This window comes from Portunus trituberculatus, chromosome 50 (genome assembly GCF_017591435.1).
Source record: "Portunus trituberculatus isolate SZX2019 chromosome 50, ASM1759143v1, whole genome shotgun sequence".
Lineage (NCBI taxonomy): Eukaryota > Metazoa > Arthropoda > Malacostraca > Decapoda > Portunidae > Portunus > Portunus trituberculatus.
Window position 1 is genome coordinate 21,505,380 of NC_059304.1, and position 13,049 is coordinate 21,518,428.

The 13,049-nt window shown below is 41.3% G+C and overlaps 2 protein-coding genes across 2 annotated transcripts; both read left to right on the plus strand.

The window, feature by feature from the left end:
* Positions 1 to 5,211: 5,211 nt before the first annotated feature.
* LOC123499714 (adhesive plaque matrix protein-like) lies at positions 5,212 to 6,750 on the plus strand. Its single transcript, XM_045248124.1, has 3 exons — positions 5,212 to 5,587; positions 5,903 to 6,046; positions 6,307 to 6,750. Exons 2-3 carry the CDS (start codon positions 5,903 to 5,905, stop codon positions 6,586 to 6,588), a joined length of 426 nt encoding a protein of 141 aa, XP_045104059.1. The 5' UTR covers positions 5,212 to 5,587; the 3' UTR covers positions 6,589 to 6,750.
* A 3,324-nt stretch (positions 6,751 to 10,074) lies between these two features.
* LOC123499713 lies at positions 10,075 to 13,049 on the plus strand. Its single transcript, XM_045248123.1, has 3 exons — positions 10,075 to 10,229; positions 10,424 to 10,579; positions 12,611 to 13,049. Exons 2-3 carry the CDS (start codon positions 10,424 to 10,426, stop codon positions 12,887 to 12,889), a joined length of 435 nt encoding a protein of 144 aa, XP_045104058.1. The 5' UTR covers positions 10,075 to 10,229; the 3' UTR covers positions 12,890 to 13,049.

Sequence of the window (13,049 nt, forward strand, 5' to 3'; positions counted from 1 at the left end):
GAGCAACGTTTGATTCCTCCCTCCCCTGACCATAGCAAATCCGTTTTCCGTGAGTGAATGCACTTTCGGATGACAAAAAGCAACGTTCATGGCTCTTGATTCTCTTACTGTTCTTATGACAAAACGTTTTTATGAAGAAAAGTAACGTTCTTTTAATATCTATTGTTTTATGAGAATATAAACGTTGTGATGAAAAGACGATTGTCACGTTTTTTTTTTTTTTTAAGATAACAAGCATTCTGAAGGAAAACAAATGACTTTCCGATAACTTTTCGCTCAGAAGCAGCTCGTCCAACAAACAAATATCACACTACATTTAATTTTACTCTGATCTTTATAATTTACTCGCAAGTTTAATTATTTTCTTTATTTTTCAAGCTGTATGATTGTCTATTAATATATTTTCTATTGACTTTCCTTTATTTGACGATTTTCCCCTGTTAAGTTTTCCATTTGATCTAATTTCAACAATTTGGGAGCCTTTCTTTAACATTTTTTATATCTTATCTTATTTTCACCGTAAAATCTCAGGAGGAAAGCGGTTTTTCTTGCATATTGTTTGCCAGGCTTAATATTATATTCCTCCGACTTTTTACTTGAAAGGCAACAAGAAAGGATCACACACACCCTCACACCCACACTCACACAAGAGTCACTGTCACTTTCGCCACTTTCAACAAGAGGCGACAAAACATCAACACGTGCATGAACATTTTTCCTTCTGATCATGAAAGACTCCGCCACGCTTCACCTGAGCTTGAGGAGGCGGAGGCAAGTACGAGCCAAAGAAAACGGGTGGAGGAGGAGGGAGTGGAGGTGGTGCGGTGTAACTGACTGACTGATTGGCTGGTTAACTGGTTGATTGGATGGATAATTGACTGGCTAATACACTCATTCATTCATCCACTCATTCATTCATTCATTCATTCATTTATTCACTCGTTAATTGACTGAGTGAGTGATTGCTTGATTGACTTATAGATTGATTGAAATATACATACAAAAGAGAAAAGCCAAATCTAACCTGAATCACGTCATGAGTAAAGCGTCAAGTGTGTTTCTGTGTGTGTGTGTGTGTGTGTGTGTGTGTGTCATAATGTATTGGAATAGTGCAGAAATGGATGAGGCGAGAATAAGGTAGCTAAAAATGAGGTTAGGTCGTGTGAGGCGCCTTGTGAGAGATGGGCGAGACGAGTGAGAAGCAGTGATGTCCTGGCGCTGGTGTCACGGGGAGTCTTTGAGGAGGCCTTGTTGGTAGGGATGACTAGTAAGGGTAAGAATATCAGGAGTGTTGTGGGCTGGACTGGAGGAGGACATGAAGACAGTAAGGGAAGACAAGTGACTGTGGTGTAAATCTTAACTCACTCCACCACCCCATGTCAAAATGATTCTTCTTTTCTTCATTTCCTAATATCTTTTTTCTGTCATTTCAGTCACTTTCTACACACAGGAAGTCTTTATTATTGCCATGTACTTTGGTAAATGTCATTGTAATATTACGCACTCTCTCTCTCTCTCTCTCTCTCTCTCTCTCTCTCTCTCTCTCTCTCTCTCTCTCTCTCTCTCTCCCTTTCTTCTGCCTGATGGTCACAAACAGAGGCAGGGAAGATGACACCCCTGCCTAAACACCGTCCTTCACCAGCCATTAGGAATCAAGCTGGAGATAATGACAAACTGAGTAGACAAACACAAAGGCTATCACTGGAGCAAACAGTTTAATTAGCGCCTCTCAGTAGCGGCTCGCACGGGACGGCAAACACAGGTGGAGGTGCTGCGTTAGGAAAGGAGGTGAAGGGGTGATGGGAAGAAGGGGTGATGGACAGGTGGTAAATTTGGCGTGTTGACTGATTAGGTAGTGGAGGCTATGCTAATGACGGGCATGGTGCGTGTGTGTGTGTGTGTGTGTGTGTGTGTGTGTGTGTGTGTGTGTGTGTAGAAGGGATTAGATGGCAAAAAACATAGACACCACACACACACAAAAAAAAAAAGAGAGAATAATGAATAAATGAATACATGAATAGATAAATGAACAAATATATAAAAAATAAAAACCCGCTGAGAATACCACTTCGAATAGAGTAGGCCTAGTCAAAGAAGGCATGTAGAATTATGAAGGAAAAGAAAATGTCATAAAACCTTCCTCTTCAAAGCGTTCATGTGATAGGCAAGGGGGAAACACAGCAGTAGATAAGGAGTTCCAGAGGTTATCAGTAAGTTTAACAATACTTTTACCTCTCTTCCCTTCCCGACGTTGCTTGTTCATCAGTAAAACGCTCTCTCGGCAGTGTAAAGCTACTGAACCGTTACCAACCGGCGCCTTCCTCCACAATGAACTCTGAGGCGTGATTGTGTAAGTTTACGTCTTTGGCTCATGGTCTGTACATTAATTACTGTTTTTTATTGTTAGTTTATTCACCGTTTTTTCCAAGAGTTTGGCTTCAAATGGGCTCCCTAAAATATTAATGATTATTTTGTAATTACGTGCATCTATGTGGGATAATAAAATTGTTTCAATGCTGCAATGTTTCGATGTTTCTTGGTGGCGGTGGTGGTGGTGGTGGTGGTGGTGGTGGATGGTCGTGGTGGTGGTGGTGGTGGTGGTGGTGACGTGGGTGGTGAAAGGGAAGCTGTACCGCTGCTGTGGAGGGAAGGAGGACACCAGGGCATGGAAGACATTACCAGTTACCATTATCAGAGAACGTGCCATTACCTTAGCAAGATTCCAGGAAGGACATGCATCATACTTACGATTTAGGAGGTGTGCTGTATCTTGCACCTTACTTGAGATTTTATTTATCTTATTGTGTTTTATTTTGCTATGCTTCGTAAGTGTCGTGTCAGTTAAGTGTCGAGTAACGTATAATTCTCTCCCTTTTTTGTTTTTCTTAATCTTCAAAAAGTTCACGTGTTTGGATTGTTTTTCTATGCTTGACTAAAGTTTTGCCGCTTGAAAAGAAAGACTGTATTCTGAGCCTCCTTGAATTTCACATAAGGTTTCTAATACGAACTTGTAGATCATAATGCCTGGTACACCACAACAAGATCCTGCGCGTGGCCTGAATGACAGAGGGAAGGAATCATTGAAGAGAGCATGCAAGCACACCGTTAGGAATGAACACAGACCGTTTTCTATCGCACTTGAGAAATTACACGTGATTTACTGCGCTAACTAATACATTTCACGATCAAATAAAGTAAATTACACCACTGAAAAAATCTGAAAAGCACTTGTATTATTTTTGTCTTTATTTTTCTCTTCATGTAAAAGTGTTTGGTTTAGAAAAATAGAAAAGTAAAAGGAAAATAATGGATAAAAGAAAAGGAAAAGAAAAAGGAAAATGCCTACAAAATATATCAGTTTCTAAAATACACGTACTGTACATACATATATACATACTTACATACATACATACATACAAACTGATCACCGCAAATTACAAGTACAAGACATTTTTTTTTATTGTTCTTGATTTCAACATGTTATATTATTGTTTTGACTTGCTTTTGGTATTTTTGGGGTATTTATCATCATCATCTACTTTTCTAGGCTCTCTACGTTATTTATCATTGTTGTCTACGAGTTTTACTGTTTTCTACGTGTTCTGTTACTGTTTTTATGTGTTCTATAATTTTCTATTCTTTTATCATTTCTAGGTTTTTTTTATTATTGTTTTCATGTGTTTTATTGTTTTGAATGTTTTGTATATTTGTTTTCTACGAGTTTTATTGTGTTCTACGTTTTCTATTACTGTTTTTATGTGTTTTATCATTATTTTCTACGTCTTTTAACATTTTTACACTTTTTTATCATTGTTTTCACGTGTTTTAATGTTTTGAATGTGCTTTATCATTGTTTTCTACGTGTTTTACTATTGTTTTTTTATTATTTTTAATTTCTACCATGAGGGCTTTTCACGGGAATTTATGGGCTAAAGGGGATACTTTTTAGGTTACCTCCTATTTCAAAGCCCACCCGCTAGGAAACCGTTGCCCCGAGTGAGAAGCCCAACCTGCACTCGGACCGTGGACAGGATTCCAACCCATGCGCTTGGAGACCCCTCGGATTTCAAAGCACGCATGGTTCCTCTGTACCACGGCGGCTCTCAACGTATACTATCATTACTTTGCCTTCCATTGGTCTGACACTAACTGACACATCCCGAGGTGAAGCAGAACACACTCCGCTGCGGGAAGTGGGTCGCTTGAAGGAAGGCTGGTATGGAATTTAATGCATCTTGACGAGTGTTTAGTTAAGGTGAAGCTGTGTGCAGAGGAGTGACCGGCGCCGTGGTGCAGGTGTGTGGCGCGCCCAGCTGGTGGTGGTGGTGGTGGTGGTGGTAGTGGTGGTGGTGATGGTGCTTTCTCTTGTTTTGTTGATTTGAATGAGTTATAGTAATGAGAAGAGTATGATTATTGTTATTATTATTATTATTATTATTATTATTATTATTATTATTATTATTATTATTATTATTATTGCTGTTATCTTTACTATTATCATCATTATTATTAAAAACATTATTGTTCTCATCATCATCATCATCATCATCATTATCGTCTTTGTCGTCGTTGTCATATTGTATTAAAATTAGAAGTAGTGTTGTTGTAGTAGTAGTAGTAGTAATAGTTATGCTAATAGTAGTAGTAGTAGTAGTAGCAGTAGTAGTAGTAGTAGTAGTAGTAGTAGTAGTAGTAGTAGTAGTAGTAGTAGTAGTAGTAGTAGTAATAGTAATAGTAGTAGTAGCATAAATATAATATGAAAGATATCAATGATAATATAATAATAATAATAATAATAATAATAATAATAATGATAATGATAAATAATAATAATAATAATAATAATAATAATATTATTATTATTATTATTATTATTATTATTATTATTATTATTATTATTATTATTATTATTATTATTATCATTATTATTATTATTTTTACTATAATTATTAGTATGATTATTATTGTTGCCATTATCATCATTGTCATATTAACGGTAATGACAATGACAGTGTTGAGAAAGGTGTGTCCAGGCGTTGTGTGGTGATGCAGCACAGCTTAGGTACTTCACAGCAGCTGCCCTCCGCTTCCTCCTGCACTGCCAGGCCCCGCGTCTCCCTCGCCCGCTGCTGCTGCGCCACCACCACCGCCACGAGGGAAGAGCATGACGGTGGCTGAAAAAGTCCTTTTTACTGATCACTACTTTCACTCATTACCATATGTCGTGAAACCATACAGACGATGTCGCCGTAGACTGTAGGGTATAGTGAGTGATGCAGGAATAACATACATCTCACCTTGAAACCTTAGAGACACGTGGACACAATAACAAACCAGCGATTTCTTCCTTTTCCTGCCGGTAAAAGTAAGGAAGTGTAATGACCAAATATTGACGGAAGAATCGTTATGCAAGTACACCATATTCAGTAGAAAGGCGAGTGTTGGGCGGCTGAGCACCGGTGGCGTGGCGGCGTGGCGGCAGCGGTGTTTCGGGCAGGTGTGGTGAGAGTCACGGGCTTATAAACTGTGCATCGGCCACACCATCGTCAGAGACCAGCCGAGACTCGCTCAAGAAACATCCCTCAAGGTAACCAGCTGCTAACAACTCACATCCTTCCTTGCCTCTCTTAGTCATGCAAACCTTCATACCAACTGTGGCATAAACACATCCTATAATGAATACCTTGCTCAGAATAATTGTTGCAGTAAATACTCGAAATAAAGCATCTCTCAATGTAGCAACACATTAATACGTAGTAACTGTAATAAAAAGAAAATAGTTATGATATTGAACTCCTTGTTAAGAATAATTGTTTCATTTCGTATCAGTGGATCATCAAAATAATCACGCTTCTCAGTATGCAATGTGCTCTAACTTTCCTCCCCATTGTCTCCTGAGAAGATGGTGTCCCGCTGCGTGAGTGTGGCTGTGGCGGTGCTGGTGGTGGTGGCCGCTGTGACCGCCGAGCCAGGCTTTATCAAGATTAAGGGACGGTGCCGGCCACATGTGCGCTACGTCCCTTACTACAAGACTATAGTCAACAAGGTCAGTAGTGCCTCCGTGGTGCCTCCTCTAGCCTTCACCTCTCTCCTCGTTTTGTGTCTCTTACAGGAAGCTCTACAATCTATTTAGTTTGATATAATAGAAAGGTCTTGCTAATTGTCCTCTCTCCTTGGCGCTCATCAGTAGTGCCTCAGGAAGCTTCACCTTTTACACGGTCTGGTCTGATACGAAAGTCTAATACTCGTACAGTGCCATAGTTACACGAGGTAATTACCTGTTCACCAAGTGATATGTTGTTCCAGATACCAGTCTACCACACAGTCTACAAGGAGAAGGTGGTGCCCTCCCCCATCCACAAGACCGTGTACAAGACGCAGTACGAGCCACAGTACCAAACAAAGTACGTGCCCAAGTACGTAACCAAGTCCGTGTACAACACAGACGTGGAGTACATCACCAAGTACGACGTGAAGTACCAGACCAAGTATGAGACGAAGTACGTGCCGCAGTACAAGACAGTGGTGAAGACTGAGCACACTTATAAGACTGTGTGCCCGAAGACTCCCTACAACCCGTCGTACTGAGGAAAGCAGCGAGGGTAGCGAGGCTCAGGAAGGCCCTGGTAGTCTGTTGCTGGTAGTAGTGGCCGCTGCTCCGCCGTCTCACCTCAACTCAACACTTTTCCTCTCCCGGCCAGTCTTTGTTTTGTCTGTTTTATGTTTGCCCAATAAATACTTAAGTTGAAACCTGTAGTGGTGTCAATGCTTCTTGTGTTGTGTGGCTCAGGAAAGTATTTTGGAGTGAGTTGTTGGTGGTGGGGTGTTTAGGTGAGGTGGACGCCATGTTGAGGATTGGAAAGGAAAGAGAGATGATTGAATTGAAATGAGATGTAGATTAGTTCCCATTTTTTATTCATCATTCATAATCATTCTCATTAATAACTTCAAAGCAAGACAAAAGTATTCAGTCATCCTTGAGTTATTTATGTCTCTTCTCAGTTCATTTCCAGCAAGAGTTATTCATTTCATCGTTCCAACCAAGAACATCAACAAGAGACAACAAAAAGGAATAATTAATCCCACTGAAGACGCGTCCTAAAGAAAACTTTCCATAAAAATATTCAGAATAACGAGAAATGTCTTGAAGCCACCTTCTTGAAATGTCCCTAACTCTCTCGTTTACTCATTACACCCTTAATTGCTTTGATCCCTCATCTGGCTTATCAAAAACGATTTGTTGCAAGTTTAAAGTATAATTCTCAAAGACCTCCAGCTTCAAAAGGAGTAAGGTAGTTGCTGAAACATTCTGGTGCATGTGTTGTCTTATCTTGGTTCAGTAGAGACGCCAAGGGTTGCTGAGGTGAAGTGACAAGGCGTGGTACCATTAGCAGGTCAAGTGGTCGTCAGTTGTTAAGGAAAGCGGTTATGGATTCTATAGTGCGAGGGTTTGTGATGCTCTCTATTTCGCCTTTGTTTACTTTATTGTGACTTTTTTTTTTATACCATGTGGGCTTTTCACGGGAATTTATGGGCTAAAGGGGATAATTATTAAGGGTACCTCCTATTTCAAAGCCCACCCGCTAGGAAACCGTTGCCCCGAGTGAGGAAGCCCAACCTACACTCAGACCGTAGACAGGATTCGAACCCGTGCGCTTGGAGACCCCTCGGATCCCAAAGCACACACGGATCCACTGTACCACGGCGGCCCACTTGAGAGATTTAGTTATTAGAGCATATGCATTTATGTATATGTGTATGCATATATGTATGTATGTATGTACGTATGTGTGTATGTATGTACGTATGTATTTTGTATGCATGTGTGTATGTATGTATGTAATTTTCTTCAAAAGGTAGATATGTTTTTTTTGTGCTATAGGAGAAACCAGCCAAGGGCAAAAAATTGATTGAAAAAAAGGCCCACTTGAAATGCTGGTTCCCTTAAAGATTGAAATAGAATTAGCCAAAAATCTGGGACAAATGACTTGAAAGGGTTACTTAATGTACGTATATCCTAAACCTGAATGTATTGCAGTTTCTCGTCCACTAATGAAAGTTTAAATGTTTATGTATGTGTGTGAGTCTATTTATGTATGTATGTATGTATATGTATCTATGCATGTATGTACAGCAAGAAAGTGTATAAGAAACAATAAACTACAAAACTTCCAATGAAAGTGAAAGGTGTTGACGCCAGTGTCGGTGTTTGACTAGCGAACACAGAAGAGAGAGGAGGATAAACACAGAAATAGGCAGAAAACTGGAACAAACAACCTCTTGACTGAGAAAACCGTGACGTCTGACGAGAGGCAAGGCATCCATCCAGGCGAGAAAGGGCGTGGCAGGTGCTTCCTCAGGGCCCGCTCTGGACTTCCTGGCTGCAACTCATGTGTGATAGACGGTGGTTGCTGAACGCCTGATGTACGCAAGACAAAGATCTGTTTATTCAAGTATTTAGTGTGAGAAGAGTGTGGATGGAATGATGAGGACAGTTGGCCACAGTAATATAGCAGGACATGTGTTACAGGGGACAGAAACTAGAAAGATGTGACATTCCATGATAGACAAAGTTTTTAATAGACAGATAGATAGACAGAACTGACGAGTATTGCCTTAGAAACCTGAAATATAGGATTTCTTTTCTGTCAAATGAAAAGATACTATGCAAAGATCACCAATTTAGTAGCTTGACGAGATCATACTGTGATTCATCAGCGAATTATTCTTAATCATTCATACTCGCTTCAAGAAACATTCGCGGTCTGAAGGAAAATAAGAGAACAACGGAACTAGACGGTGAAAACTGAGAACTGGCGAGCATCTTAAACAAAAACAGTGTGCGAATAAATAGAATCATTGAACTAAGAAGACGTTGTTGGCTACATGATTGAGAGGAGAATGGAGAGCAGGAGGGAAAGCATGAAAAGCAGCGTGAAGGGAGGGAGAGAGAGAGGAAAGGAAGGGGAGGAAGGAAGGCAACAAACTGGCAAAGTGTGGATGTGCTACATAATGTTTGGCTGAGCGATGAGGAACAGTAATTCTGGAAAGAAATCTCTCACAGATTAGGAAATGTGTCGTGAAACCTTGTATTGTTTAATGTTTATGGGTCGTGAAATCCTGTTGCATATTAATGGAAACTCTTGAAATCCTGTACTTTTATGGTATTATGAGCTATGGAGTCCTTTGGTACTTAAGGATTAAGAGTCATGAAATTTTACATTGTTCTACAGTCAAACGGTAAGAGATTCTATCTTTTCCTTCATTCATGATATGAAGCAAGCGAAGCAAATATTATTTGCTTCTCTGAGGTTGCAAGCAGTGGAATCCTGTAATACATTAGAAATAAGAGACAAAATCTTGTATTGTGCTGAGACTAAATGACTTTAAATTCTACATTATTCAATGCTGAATCGTTCCTTAGCGGACATTCAGGAATATCTGTAACAAAGAACCTCCAACTTTTCGAGATAGAAAAGCCAAATTCACAACGTCAGTCAAAACATTACGAAAAGATAGGAATCCACACTTTATTTTGTTTATTTGTATCTGATTCATTGATTATTATTAACGGGAACAGCAATATAAGTGTTGGAGGGAGCGTGACTGTGTTACACAGCGTGGTGAAAAGATGTAACAGTTATAATCAATATTGGGACAAAATTATTGATTTGAAAAAAAGGACATCAGCAGCGAAGGAAGGTGGCGTCAGGGGAGCAGAGTGCACAGCCTGGCAGGGCACGCTCCCGGGTAATGTCCAGCGCTGCCCTCGGGGCTGTTGGCATGTGTGGCGGGCAGCAGCCACCCCGCCGCCCGCTCCCTGCCGCCCACCGTCTGTGTGAGGAGCGTGACGTTGTTTGGTGAAGATTTCCTTTACCTGCTGCTGCCTTTCACTCATCATGAGGCGCGATATGATTTACATGAATACATGTATATTCATACATATGAACATCATGAATATGAATACTCAGTGAATACACTCTTACTCGCTTCAGTGTTGGTAAAACGGAATGTGTTATACAACATTCAAATGTTTGCGGAAGTGTAGTGTTCGAGTCACCTAATTAAATTGAAAGGCGAGTGTTGGACGGCTGAACACCGGCGGCGTGGCGGCGTGGAAGCGGCGGTGTGTCGGGCAGGTGTGGTGAGAGTCACGGCCTTATAAACTGTGCATCGGCCACACCACCGACAGAGACCAGCCGAGACTCGCTCAAGAAACATCCCTCAAGGTAATCAGCTAATACTGCGGTACTCAGCATGCACTGGGATGCTAGGAGCTGACTTCAGTGTTGCACAGCGCCACCAATGGCCCTGGGGCACTCACTGCTAGGAAAGATTGACATAGAACAATAAGAACGTATTTGAGTAGCCCTCCGTGCTGACATACTTCAAGGTGTACAGGGACCCACATCTCTCCCTTAAGATGGTGTCCCGCGGCATGACCATGGTGGCGGCGGCGGTGGTGGTGGTGGCGCTGCTGGCGGCGGTGGTGAGTGGCGAGCCGGGCTTCCTGAAGGGACGTCCGCGCTGCCACACTCACGTCAGCCACGTGCCGCACTACAAGACGGTGCTCAAGAAGGTCAGTCGGTATATCGGGCAACATGCATATCATTTATAAGCCTATCTTTCGTAAGTAACAGGACATTTGCTTAGGCTCACTGAGATTATGAGTCAAAATCCTGAAATGTGATAAGATTAAAAGACATACTCTTGTATTGCGTTGGCATTGAATGGCGTGCTAATTGACACTTTGAAATGAGGAGTTGGTCTCTGGAGGAAAGGACCGAAAGGATTGGCAGACCGAGAACTGAAGGTCAAATAATTTGTATTTCAAGGCTAAATGTCAGTTAATTTCAGCCAAAATTAATTCTCTTTCTACCTCTGATCGCCTCACCGCACTGTTTCCATAATTGGCACGCCTGATGTACGCCTCAACTGGGGGGAAAAAAGTGGATTTATCAGAAAGATTTCCCCAGTAGTCTCGCCGGAACAAGGTCAACCACTTACGCCTCTTGCCTTCGTTTCTTGCTTTGCCATTTGCGGTTTTCGATTCTTCCGCCGTGATTACAAGACTAAAAAAAAAAAAAAAAAATTCTTGCTCTAACTCGCTCATCTTGAATTCTGACATAATCGTAATGACTTGCAACTTTTTCTCTTTTTTATTTCTTGTTCTTCCTCGATTAAAATATTTCTTGCGGTGAATCACTGAGCCTTATCCAACACTACTTACTACCTTGCTGCGGCAGTGACCTTTCTGTTATTTTCGTTGCGTGGAAAGCCTTAGGAGAAGAAGAAAAAAAGTCAGTCACTGGGTCATTGTATCACTGGCCTTGCTTTGTGCTTCCCTCAGTTGTCATAGCGGTGTAAAGACTCTGTTTACTCACATTCTCCTGGCGACTAACGCTTCTTTGAGTCGCATCTGAATCTATAATGTTCAGGAAGACGCATAATTTTCTAAGCCTATATAGTGTTAGGTTTACCATTTATTCATTTTATTTGCTTATTTTATGTTATGGCCTATAGCGCCTGTAGGCATACTTGAAGAGTATGTATAGTAAGCGCTGTTTAGTTTCCACCCATTAGTGGCGAAGGCAATTTTATTTATAGTGGCACCCATATATATTAGGGCCCATATCACCACCCAAGCGCATCCTGGTTAGTGACAATACCTCTTATAAGTTTACGTGTGGTGTTGCCCTGTCTTGTCTTATTCTGGTTACCGACACTTTTCACCCTACGAATATATTTAGTATCGTGGTGAGTCACATCCTGGTTACTCACACTGGCTATCCAAATTCTATAGTGTTTGCTGTCTTTAGTCTCTTCTTGGTTACTGACACGTCAGCCTACATAGTGTTCTGATCCTGGCTACTGACACGTCTCCTTATCCTAAGTATATATTCAGTGTCGTGGTGAGTCACATCCTGGTTTTTGACAATTGATATCGAAATTCTATAGTGTTGATATTTCATCCTGGTTACTGACACGTTCTCTCCTCAAATTGTGTTCTGTTTAATGGCATCTTGATTCCTGACACTTTATTTCAGCCTATACTGGATTTAATGTCGTGGTGTTACATCTTCGTTTCCGGCACTTGATATCCAGATTTTATAGAGTTGTTTTCTCATTCTACTTACTGCCTTGTCCTTTCATCAGACTATATAGTGTTGTGTTTAGTGACATCTTGGTTACTGACATTTCTTCTCAGCCTAAGTGTAGATTTAATGTTGTGGTAAGTCACATCCTGATTTCTGGCACTTACTATACAAATTCTATAGTGTTGCTGTCTTTAGTCTCATTCTGCTTATTGATACGTCCTCTCCTTAAATAGTGTTCTGCTGAATGACATCTTGGTTACTGACACTCCTCCTCATTCCATATATTGAGTGAGTGACATCCTTGTTACTAAGACTTACTATACAAACTCTATAGTGTCTTTAGTCTCATTCTGGTCACATGTCCTTTCATAGACTATATAGTGTTCTGCTTAGTGACATCCTGGTTACTGTGACTCCTGAGACTGTAGTATTGCTCTATTGAACCATAATCTGACCAGTGATTCCTCTACCACCGAGCCCTTAGTACTGTCCTGCCCCTTCTGCCCTCACAGTTCCCCGTGTACAAGACCCACTACAACGAGAAATACGTGCCTGCTCCCATCTACCACACGGAGTACATCACCAAGTACCAGCCCCAGTACCAGACCGAGTACGTGCCGGAGTACGTGTACACCACTCTGTACACCAAGCACAACGTGTACGTCACCAAAACGGATGTCAAGTACGAGACCAAGTACCAGACAGAGTACGTGCCGCAGTACTACACGGTCACCAAAACTCAGGAGACTTACAAGACGGTCTGCCCCAAGTCCCCGTACACTCCTTACTGAGGGGCAAGGCGGGGCGGGGCGGGGCAGCAGCTGTGAGGCCCCGTGCTGTGGTGGTGCGTGGTGGTAATGGTTGTTCCCGCCCAGCTGTGCATTCTTACCTCTTCGGCCAGTTATCGTTTTTTGTTTCTTGTTTACTTAATAATAAATACTTGTATGAAAA

Bases quoted from the DNA above. Each gene is read 5' to 3' on its own strand.
- LOC123499714 (XM_045248124.1), top strand. From the start codon at position 5,903: ATGGTGTCCCGCTGCGTGAGTGTGGCTGTGGCGGTGCTGGTGGTGGTG. The intron at 6,047-6,306 runs GTCAGTAGTGCC...ATGTTGTTCCAG, and splicing joins ACAAGACTATAGTCAACAAG to ATACCAGTCTACCACACAGT.
- LOC123499713 (XM_045248123.1), top strand. From the start codon at position 10,424: ATGGTGTCCCGCGGCATGACCATGGTGGCGGCGGCGGTGGTGGTGGTG. The intron at 10,580-12,610 runs GTCAGTCGGTAT...CTGCCCTCACAG, and splicing joins ACAAGACGGTGCTCAAGAAG to TTCCCCGTGTACAAGACCCA.